This window comes from Gopherus flavomarginatus, chromosome 4 (assembly GCF_025201925.1).
Source record: "Gopherus flavomarginatus isolate rGopFla2 chromosome 4, rGopFla2.mat.asm, whole genome shotgun sequence".
NCBI classification, from domain to species: Eukaryota; Metazoa; Chordata; order Testudines; family Testudinidae; genus Gopherus; species Gopherus flavomarginatus.
In genome coordinates, this window is record NC_066620.1 from 124,511,305 (window position 1) to 124,523,065 (window position 11,761).

At 44.2% G+C, this 11,761-nt stretch overlaps 1 protein-coding gene across 1 annotated transcript in view; it reads left to right on the forward strand.

The window, feature by feature from the left end:
* The window catches only part of LOC127049196 (uncharacterized), a 372,635-nt gene extending 364,804 nt beyond the window's left edge, over positions 1–7,831 (forward strand). The window contains exon 2 of the mRNA XM_050949742.1: positions 6,839–7,831. Coding sequence (XP_050805699.1) covers positions 6,839–7,706 — 868 coding nt within the window. The 3' untranslated portion in view covers positions 7,707–7,831. The remainder of the gene's footprint in view (positions 1–6,838) is intronic.
* Positions 7,832–11,761: the final 3,930 nt, after the last annotated feature.

Genomic DNA, 11,761 nt, shown 5'->3' on the forward strand with positions numbered 1-11,761 from the left:
GAGCGCCAACATCTCCATTTAGAGAACTTCCACGTAAGCCTCCATGGCCACAAATCGAGGGGGATACCAGATGCATTAGTAAGGGCAGTGGGCCAGCGCTGCTGTTCAAGGTCCTTGCGTAAAGAGAAAAGAATAGTATTGAGATAGTCCTGTACTTCTGAACATGCTTGATCCCACTGCAATGCCTTTCCTGACGTAGCAATCTGGTGGACCATTTGCTTAAGCAGGTCCTGGGTAACAATACTTAGTGTCGAAATAGTGTGGAGTGCGCCTATACCGGCCTTCTCCTCAGTAATTTGAGCCCCGGAAATAAACCCTGCGGCCTGGTCCAATTGTCCCAGATGGCTCTCATGTTCTTGCGTTTTATATAGAGTCCAGGCTGATGCTGCAGTGTTAGCACCATGCAGCAGAGTGTCAACGATATCCCTTCTTTTCCTACTTTCTGCAAGTCTAGCCTGTTGCTCCAACAGGCGTATAGCAGCACCCTTAGAGCAATTAGAATAAGTACTTGTAATCTGGAAATGGGTGAGGGGTATGGAGAAATGGACAGTTCCCAAGGTAGCATTTAGGATTGTCCATCTGAACCCTGATAAATGAGGGTTTTCAGTAGGCTCATACCATAATTGTTGGTTCTGAACCTGAATGCCTTCTTTGGCCAGGGTGATATCAATTGAGTGTGAAGGGGTATATTGAAGCAATGTACAGGACAGATTTGCAGTAATGGGAATGTCCTGGGCACAAACAAACCCTACAGTGGCTAAACACATTTTGTTAACGGTGACATTAGTTATGGTGGCATGAGTGACTACAAAACATTCGGGACCCTCACCATAAAGAGGCCAGCATGTACCTGGGACTAGCATAAGGTCTATATCATGGTCAGTGTTCCACGTATCTATGAAAATGTTAGATTGGTCAGGCTCTCCTGTATAATTAATATAAGAAGTTATATTGCGATAGCTAAGATACACCATACCAAATGCATTTCATTTAACATGCTGTTCATATACTTGACCCTGCGAGGAAAAAATTAACTTGGTTAGACAGTAAGAAAACAAATTACCAGTGGAAGAGGGCCTAGGCCACTGCCTAACGGTTGAGGTCTTGGGTAAGTGTGGATCTGTCTGGGGCTCAGGAGGGGTACGACTGTCCGAGATATTAATGGATGGGGTTACTATGGGAGGATTACTCAGAGGAGGGACCGTGGGGGGAACAGGGGAGGTGTGGGGGTGGTCTAATAATTCTGGAATAATGTGACATGGCCAGGGGACCTGACCTGGGCGGCATTGACCTGCACTAGGGATAAATCCCAATAGCCAGTGTATCCCACAAGACCATGTTGCATAACCACAAGTTCCTCCCTGATACCACATTACGTAACGTCTTTTATACCATGGCCAATTTTTAACGTCCTCTATAGTAAGAGTCTTTGGTTTAGCGGTGGAGGTTTTTCGGGACCTTTTTACTCGTCCCCTTGGTTTGGCAGCAAGGTGTTGTTCGTCACACAAAGCGGAACGAGGAGTGATTTTTTCTTTTCCCTTAGCTGCGATTTCACACATCGGGTAGTGTGGAGTGGTTGTTTTCACCTTTGGCTTGACTGTTGACAGGAAACGCAGTGAAGTAGTCTTTCGGGCAGCAACTGAGAGTAAGTAGGAATCATAAATGTTCGGGAAAAACATTAGGATGGTGATAAAACAGAGAGAAGGCAATAGCCATTTCCGCACTCGTGCAGTCTGTTTTATCTTGGTTTGTGGATCGGTCATGATGCTTTATACGACCTGCCGACTTCGAAGGCGATACTTGGGTTTTTGCTCAGGTTCACCTGCTGTCGTTGCCGGCTGAGGCTGCGGAACAAGTGGGGCACCTTTCACCTGGGCTCCAAGGCGGGCTTTCGCTGGAACCCCTTACAGCAAACCCAGTTACCAGGCTCCAAGGGATGGCATGCGGTAGCAGCTGGATCTGGTAGGGCACTCTGGACCTGGTAGGAAGGGGACCCCTGATCCACGCCCGGATCAGGACTCTCCGGACCAAAAGGAGCGTGGTCCGTGGGTTGTCGGTGGTACCTTTGAAACCTCGGGAGCCTCTGGAAAGGCTCTGAAACCTCGGAATCTCGGAAACCTTAGAAAAAGGGCATCTGGTCTGTCTGATGGCTAAAAGTTCGAACCCAGCTTGTGACTTACCCAAACCGGAGCCTACAGACCAGTCCTCTGCCAAACCCCATAGAGATTTCAAAAGGTCTCTTACCTTTTAATTTGGGCCCGGGGGTTGGAAGGGGACTGCCTGCGGTCCTCCGATCCAGGAGAAGCCCTCTTGTGGGTTCCCGGCCAATGCACCAAATTGTCGTGGAAAAGGACCACCACTCAGTTGAGTTGATCAGACAGCCTGAGGCTCCTTTATTGATTAATCAGAGAATACAAGCATATATGCAGGGAGAGACGACTGGGAAAGTCGCTCTACCTTACAGCAGTGGTACCTGGGTTTATATAGCCAAAAACTGCACATTACCATATGAACTCATGCATCCGAAGATACCATATTTGGTTAATACAATGACACCATTTACTAAAAATATATAGAGAATGAGCTAATTTGCAAGCTTGCTCTTTGCAACTTCCCCTTTTTACGGGTTGTTGTTTGTCAGGATCTTGACACCTGGTGTCCACCTACTTGCGGTTTCTGCAGCTGTGTTCCCAAGCAAAATTTTGAGGAACTTGGGTTTAAAAATACATGTTTGTTCCTTTGGCCAAGTTATTTGGGGTTATTTTTATGCGTGCACAAGCTACTTAATAAACTATAATGACCTAGCAGTTGCCAGTCTATTCCGGTAGTAATGGATGTGTTATACAAGGGACTTTATGTTAGTTTAGTCCCTTAAAGGCAGCATTTTAATTGTTTAGCAGCATTTTAGTAGCATAATAGTGTTATAATAGTAGTGTATAGAGAAATCAGAGAGTGAGCCTCAGGAGGGTTAGTGGAAAATCAGCTTTTCTTACTTTACTACATGTTAGTATGATTGAGGCCTATTGTCTTGATTTAATTTTTGGCAGCATCAAGACCTGGCTTTTGGGCCTGGGGTTATTTTTCTTTATCAAAGGTTTTCTTCTAGTATTTCAGTCTAGGGAGGAACCTTCAAGATGGATACTCCTGGAGGACACCTTGCAGGAACTGGACCTGTAAACACTTATTAAAAATGGAAGGACCCCTTTATTTTTAGACATGACCTCTGAGCTCCTAATTGAGGGCATCTCCAAACAGATTGCCCCTTTGAAGAGAAGCGTGATCATCCTAGACTTTGCTGAAACTCAAAGGACACAGCCAAAGTACTGTAATCTATGGCATTAGTTGCTCAACACTAGCCTGGATGGTCATGCTGGAAGTTGGCTGACAGATCAATAAACCATCTATTCCATAACAATTTTTTGGCCTTCTTCATTCTGCATGCAAAATCTGAGTATAATTGACATATATGCCAGGGCATTATAAGTCCTGTCAAAACACTGGGTTTATAAAGAGTGCACTGACAAAGAGGAATAATTTTAGAATTTTTTTTTAAGCGTCTCTTCAATTTTCTTGCCAAAAGTGTCTTGAGCAGATGCACTGCTTTCCAGAGTTCAAGCTTGAGGCCATCAAATTCTCTTTCTTGGGAAGCTTAACCTTGCAAATTTTCCACTGTTTTAAGTATTGTATGAGGCATAAGTGGGCTATGAATATTTTGGTTGGAAATAATACCAAAAAACAGGATAGCAAGGAATTTACTGCAGTGGAAGTAGAGGAATGCTTCCCTAAGGCTTCAGGATTGAATCAGAGGATTAAGAGGCTAAAGAAAAAATGCTGGAAGGTCTTTGACTAACAAACAAGTTAGCAAATCCAAGTCTTCTTTAAAAAAAAAAATTCTAGCAGCTCTCTTCAATTCAGGGATGTTTGAAAGAAAGCACGTCCTATTTAACGGTGGAATTAGAGGTTGATCCAGAGCTGAAAGGCAGATAATCATAGAAATGGGCTTAAATTGCAGCAAAGGAAGTATAGGTTATACATTAGGAAAAACTTCCTAATTGTAATTGTAGTTAAGCACTGGAACAAATAACCTGACGATGTTGTGGAATCTCAGAAAAGATTAGACAAGCACCTGTCAAGGATGGTCTAGATCAGTGGTTCCCAAACTTGTTCCACTGCTTGTGCAGAAAAAGCTCCTGGCGGGCCGGGTTGGCTTGTGTCCCTGCCACATCTGCAGGTTCAGTCGACCGTGGCTCCTAGTGGGCTTGATTTGCTGCTCCAGGCCAATGGGAACTGCTGGAGGCAGCATGCAGTACACCCCTGGGTCCATGCCACCTCCAGCAGCTCCTATTGGCCTGGAGCAGCAAACAGTGACCACTGGGAGCCATGATCAGCTGAACCTGAGGATGTGGCAGGTAAACAAACCAACCTGGCCTGCCAGGGGCTTTCCCTGCACAAGCAGCGGAACAAGTTTGGGAACCACTGGGCTAGATAATATGTAGTCCTGTCTCAGTGCAGAGAACTGGACTAGTTTCAGAGTAGCAGCTGTGTTAGTCTGTGTCCGCAAAAAGAACAGGAGTACTTGTGGCACCTTAGAAACTAACGAATTTATTTGAGTATAAGCTTTGTGGGCTACAGCCCACTTCTTCAGATGCATAGAATGGAACATATATTGAGGAGTTATATATACACACACACACACATACAGAGAGCATGAAAAGGTGGGAGTTTTCTTACCAACTTTGAGAGGCCAATTAAGCAAGAGAAAACAACTTTTGAAGTGATAATCAAGATAGCCCCATACAGATAGTTTGATAAGAAGTGTGAGAATACTTACAAGGGGAGATAGATTCAATGTTTGTAATGGTTCAGCCATTCCCAGTCCCTATTCAAACCTAAGTTGATTGTATCTAGTTTGCATATCAATTCCAGCTCAGCAGTTTCTCGCTGAAGTCTGTTTTTGAAGGTTTTCTGTTGCAAAATTACCACCCACAGGTCTGTCATTGAATGACCAGACAGGTTAAAGTGTTCTCCTACTGGTTTTTGAGTGTTATGACTCCTGATGTCAGATTTGTGTCCATTAATTTTTTTGTGTAGAGACTGTCCAGTTTAGCCAATATACATGGCAGAGGGGCATTGCTGGCAGAACTGGACTAGATGACCTATCAAGATTCCTTCTAGTCCTACTTTTCTATGATTCTAAATGTAGAGTAGGAAAGGACTTCGAGCGGTCAACAAGTCCAGCCCCCCTGCACTGAGGTAGGAATAAGTAAACCTGGACCATCCCTGACAGGTGTTTTTCCAACCTGTTCTTAAAACCTCCAAAGATGGGAAATCCAAAACCTCCCCTGAAGCCTATTCCACTGCTTAATTACCCTTATAGTTAGAAAGTATTTTCTAATATCTAACCTGAATCAGTCTTGCTGCAGATTAAGCCTATTACTTCTTGTCCTACCTTCAGTGGACATGAAAAACAATTGGCCACCATCTTCTTTAGAACAGCCCTCAACATATTTGAAGGCTGTAATTAGGTCCCCTCCCTCAGTGTTTTGATCTCAAGATTACACATGTTTTTTTTAACCATTCCTCTTAGGTCAGATTTTCTAAATCTTTTATCATTTTGTTGATCTCCTCTACAGACTCTGTCCAATTTTATCCACATCTTTCCTAAAGTGTTGCACCCAGAATTGGACGCAGAACTCCTGCTCAGGCTTTACTAGTGCCGAGCAGAGCGGGACAATTACTTCCCATGTTTTACACGTGACGCTCCTATTAATGCACTCCGGAATGATATTAGCTTTTTATACAACTGCATCACAGAACGCAATGCCATCCACAGCCTCAGAAACCACCCTGACATTATCATCAAAGAGGCTGATAAAGGAGGTGCCGTTGTCATCATGAACAGGTCTGACTACCAAAAGGAGGCCGCCAGACAACTCTCCAATACCAAATTCTACAGGCCACTTCCCTCAGATCCCACTGAGGAATACACTAAGAAACTACAGCATCTACTCAGGACACTCCCTACACTAACACCAGAAGAAATCAACATACCCCTAGAGCCCCAACCAGAGTTATTCTATCTACTACCCAAGATCCACAAACCCGGAAATCCTGGACGCCCCATCATCTCGGGCATTGGCACTCTCACTGAAGGACTGTCTGGATATATGGACTCTCTACTCAGACCCTATGCCACCAGCACTCCCAGCTATCTCCGTGACACCACTGATTTCCTGAGGAAACTACAATGCATTGGTCACCTCCCAGAAAACACCATCCTAGCCACCATGGATGTAGAGGCTCTCTACACAAACATCCCACACACAGATGGAATACAAGCTGTCAGGAACATTATCTCTGACCATGCCACAGCACAACTGGCTGCTGAGCTCTGTGCCTTTATAGTTACACACAACTATTTCAAATTTGATGACAATATATATCTCCAGATCAGTGGCACCGCTATGGGCACCCGCATGGCCCCACAATATGCCAATATCTTTATGGCCGACCTGGAACAACGCTTCCTCAGCTCTCGTCCACTCACACCCCTTCTCTACCTACGCTACATTGATGACATCTTCATCATCTGGACCCATGGGAAGGAGACTCTGGAAAAATTCCACCACGATTTCAACAGCTTCCACCCCACCATCAACCTCAACCTGGACCAATCTACACGGGAGGTTCACTTTCTTGACACCACGGTGCAAATAAGTGATGGTCACATTAACACCGCCCTATATCGAAAACCTACCCACCGCTATGCCTACCTTCATGCCTCCAGCTTCCATCCCGGACACATCACACAATCCATTGTCTACAGCCAAGCACTGAGGTACAACCGCATCTGCTCTAACCCCTCAGACAGAGACCAACACCTACAAAATCTCCACCAAGCATTCTCAAAACTACAATACCCGCACGAGGAAATAAGGAAACAGATCAACAGAGCCAGACGTGTACCCAGAAGCCTCCTACTGCAAGACAAACCCAAGAAAGAAACCAACAGGACTCCACTGGCCATCACATACGGCCCCCAGCTAAAACCCCTCCAACGCATCATCAAGGATCTACAACCCATCCTGGACAATGATCCCACACTTTCACAGGCCTTGGGTGGCAGGCCAGTCCTTGCCCACAGACAACCTGCCAACCTGAAACATATTCTCACCAGTAACTGCACACCGCACCATAATAACTCTAGCTCAGGAACCAATCCATGCAACAAACCTCGATGCCAACTCTGCCCACATATCTACACCAGCGACACCATCACAGGACCTAACCAGATCAGCCACACCATCACTGGTTCATTCACCTGCACATCCACCAATGTAATATACGCCATCATATGCCAGCAATGCCCCTCTGCTATGTACATCGGCCAAACTGGACAGTCTCTACGGAAAAGGATAAATGGACACAAATCAGACATTAGGAATGGCAATATACAAAAACCTGTAGGAGAGCACTTCAACCTCCCTGGCCACACTATTGCAGACCTTAAGGTGGCCATCCTGCAGCAAAAAAACTTCAGGACCAGACTTCAAAGAGAAACTGCTGAGCTTCAGTTCATCTGCAAATTTGACACCATCAGCTCAGGATTGAACAAAGACTGTGAATGGCTTGCCAACTACAGAACCAGTTTCTCCTCTCTTGGTTTTCACACCTCAACTGCTAGAACAGGGCCTCATCCTCCCTGATTGAACTGACCTCGTTATCTCTAGCTTGCTTGCTAGCATATATATACCTGCCCCTGGAAATTTCCACCACATGCATCTGAAGAAGTGGGTATTCACCCACGAAAGCTCATGCTCCAAAACGTCTGTTAGTCTATAAGGTGCCACAGGATTCTTTGCTGCTTTTACAGATCCAGACTAACACGGCTACCCCTCTGATATCTGCATCACATTGTTGACTCCTATTCAGTTTGTGACCTGCTATAACCCCAGAGCCTTTTCAGCAGTACTACCACCTAGCCAGTTAATCCCCATTTTGTAGTTGTGCATTTGATTTTTTTCTCCCTGAGTGAAATACTCTGCACTTGTTTTTATTGCTGTCAGAGAAATAATTCTGCAACAGTTTCCTTTAGCTGATGTCATCCTCATCTGATTCAATGGAATCTGTGGAAGGGAAGGAGTTAGACTTCACCATTCACTTGGATAAACTCTCGAAGCACTTTTAAAGAACATGTTCCCAATCCAGCCCTGAGAATTTGTGGAACAGGTTATCTCCAAGTCAGAAAGAGCCATAGCTTGAAAGGACGTTATCTTTGCTTTCATGTAAGGCCTTGTACAAGGTAGCATTGAAGCCTGTGCCCAGAAACACAGTGAGCAAGCCTGGAGTAGAATTGGGCTTCTTAACTATTTTCTTTCCACTAGTCTCCTTTTCGCTCTGCAGTACCAAATTATGCCTCCCAGACACACACAGGTCCATATCAGGAATATACAGGGGGCAATGCTGGTTCTCCTTACTGTCATATCCCAAGGCTTTTTCTAAACTCAAAACAACCTATCTTTTCAATTGCACATGAGGAACGGCCACAATCTCATTCCTCATGCTCACTCCATGCAAGGGCCTGGGTATTTAGTGCCAAAATCTGCAGAGACACCATTAGAAAACAGCTTTTCCCCACTATAGCATTGAGGGCTAGACCCAAAGGTCTGTGAAGTCAATGGAAAAACTTCATTGATTTCAATGGGCTTTGGATAAGGCCCTTAGTTTGCCGTCACAGATGCAGTGAAATCAATAGCCAAATTCATATGTGATATATAAGGTGATGAAAGATAAATACCAAAACCGTGGATGTAACATAATCTAAATTGGTGTTAGTTACAAGCCAAGGGAATGGAAATGAAGGATAAAAAGCAAGGAAAGCACTAAGAGTGTAACAATGAGTAAGGCCTAGTTGGCCATGTCACTTTGAGTATGGTCCATATTGCAATGTCACAGATGATGGATTCTGTGCACTCAGATAGGTTCAGATCTATTTCTTTTACAGCACTTAAATGGAATGAAGAATGAGTGGATTAAGTTACTCATGTATATGCTATAACAACATTTTTCACATCTGTGTACACACATGGACTCACAAAACTTTTGTAATGTTTACAGGAATGAGCCCAATGCATCTTATACCTTTGATTTACACTAGTTTTAAAAGAAATCAAGCCATGTGGATTACCAGTACAAGTTGTATAACTCAAGGATGTGTGTAAAACAATTAAAATCCAATTAAGGAATCCACATTACATTTTTTTTTTTGAAAATTATAGGTTTAACATCTTTTGTTAACTGTGCATTACAATTATTTAGAAATAAATGTATGCCATTTAGCCTTGATATGTAATTAAGTTAAAGAAGTAACTTTTCATTTCTCCAGCAAAAATCCTTTTCTGGTTATTTTGTAAAGTTTAATCAGGTAGAGGAGCCACAAAGACAATTTTCCCCCTCTCTTGACAAGCAGCAATCTATATTGTTTTAGTCTGACAGGCAGTGGTTTATATCTACATAATTTAAAACCAATTACTTATCTTTTCTTTCACATTATGAAAGCATGCATTTCATTACATAATCTCTCCCAAGAAGAGCTCCATCAAACTAAATTACAGGATGGAAGTGGATTCAAGGAGCAGGATATGTAGGCATAAGTTTTAAAACATACCAGGCAATTTGTACTTACATTGAAATAGTAGACTTAGGTCTGTTCTAGAATTTTAGGTCGAATTTAGCAGCGTTACCTAAATTTAACCCTGGGCCCGTCCACATGATGAAGCCCTTTTTTCGACTTAAAGGGCTCTTTAAATTGATTTCTTTACTCCACCTCTGATGAGGGGATTAGCGCTGAAATCAGCCTTGCTGAGCCGAATTTGGGGTAATGTAGATGCAATTTGATGGTATTGGCCTCCGGGAGCTATCCCAGAGTGCTCCATTGTGGCCACTCTGGACAGCACTCTCAACTCAGATGCACTGGCCAGGTAAACAGGAAAAGGCCCACGAACTTTTGAATTTCATTTCCTGTTTGGCCAGCATGGTGAGCTGATCAGCACAGGTGACCATGCAGAGCTCATCAGCAGAGGTGACCATGGAGTCCCAGAATTGCAAAAGAGCTCCATCATGGACCAAATGGGAGGTACAAGATCTGATCGCTGTATGGGGAGACTAATCCATGCTAGCTGAACTCCATTCCAGTAAACAAAATGTCAAAACTTTGGGAAAAGTCTCCAAGGGCATGAAGGACAGAAGCTACAACAGGAACTCATGGCAGTTGTCAAGGTATGAACCCCCACTCTGAACCTTAGCGTCCAAAAGATGGGGTACCTGCATGAATCCCCCTAAGCTTAATTACTAGCTTAGAAATGGTAGAGCTGCCACCACCCAAAAATATAGTGTTTTGGGGCACTTTCTGGCCCCCAAACCCTTCCCTGGGGACCCCAAGACCCAAAGCCCCTTGGGTCTCAAAACAAAGGGAAATAAACCATTCCCCTCCTTTCTTCCTCCCAGATTCTCCCCTCCCTGGGTAACACTGGGAGATCCTTGTGATTCAACTACTTGAATCTTAAAACAGAGAGGAAATTCACCTTCCCCCCTTCTCTCCCCCTCCCAGACTCTCCCTGAGAGAGACAGTAATCCTAACACAGAGAGAAACCAGGCTTTTCCTCCCCCCTTCTCTCCTTTCTCCCACCAATTCCCTGGTGAGTACAGACCCCCTCCCCTTGGGTCTTACACAAGATAACCAAAAAATCAATCAGGTTCTTAAAAAGGAAAACTTTTAATAAAAGAAAGTAAAAATAGTCTCTGTAAAATCAAGATAGAAAATGTTACAGGGTCTTTCAGCTTATAGACACTAGAGAGAATCCTCCCCCCAGCACAAATACAAGTTGCAGCCACAGAGATACAATCCTTCTAGCAAAATACACATTTGCAAATAAAGAAAACAAACAAAAAGACTAAACCGCCTTTCTAACCGGTACTTACTAAATTGAACAGAAGAGGCTTTTTCAGAAAGATTGGAGAAATCTGCTTACATGTCTGGCCCCTCTCAGAACCCAGAGAGAACAAAGAAAAAAACCCAAAAAGCACAAACAAAGGCTTCCCTCCACCGAGATTTGAAAGTATCTTGTCTCCTGATTGGTCCTCTGGTCAGGTGTTCCAGGTTTATTGAGCTAGTTAACCCTTTACAGGTAAAAGAGACATTAACCCTTAACCATCTGTTTATGATAGCAGTGCTGTATGAAAATTAAGGAGCTCAGATAAGCCTACCAAAAAAAGAGGCAAATGGCCACTCCGTGTCACAGCCCCAAATGTGCCCCTTCTATGACGAGCTGCATGCTATTCTAGGGGGTGCAGCCACCAGTACCCCAACCCTGTGCTTTGACTCTGTCAGTGGAGTAGGACGCAACATGGAAGTGGGTTTTGGGGATGAGGAAGATAGCTCACAGCAAGGAAGTGGAGAAACCAGTTTTCCCAACAGCCAGGATCTGTTTCTCACCCTGGACCTGGAGCCAGTAACCCCCGAACCCACCCAAGGTTGCCTCCCAGACCCACCCAGCGGAGAAGGGACCTCTGGTGAGTGTGCCTTTGTAAATTTTATGCATGGTTTAAAAACAAGCGTATTTAATGATTAATTTGCCCTAGCACTTGCTGTCAGTACAGCTACTGGAAAAGTCTGTTAATGTGTCTGGGGATGGAGCACAAATCCTCCAGGGACATCGCCATGAAGCTCTCCCAAAGCCTTTGCAAAACGTTTCTGGGGAGG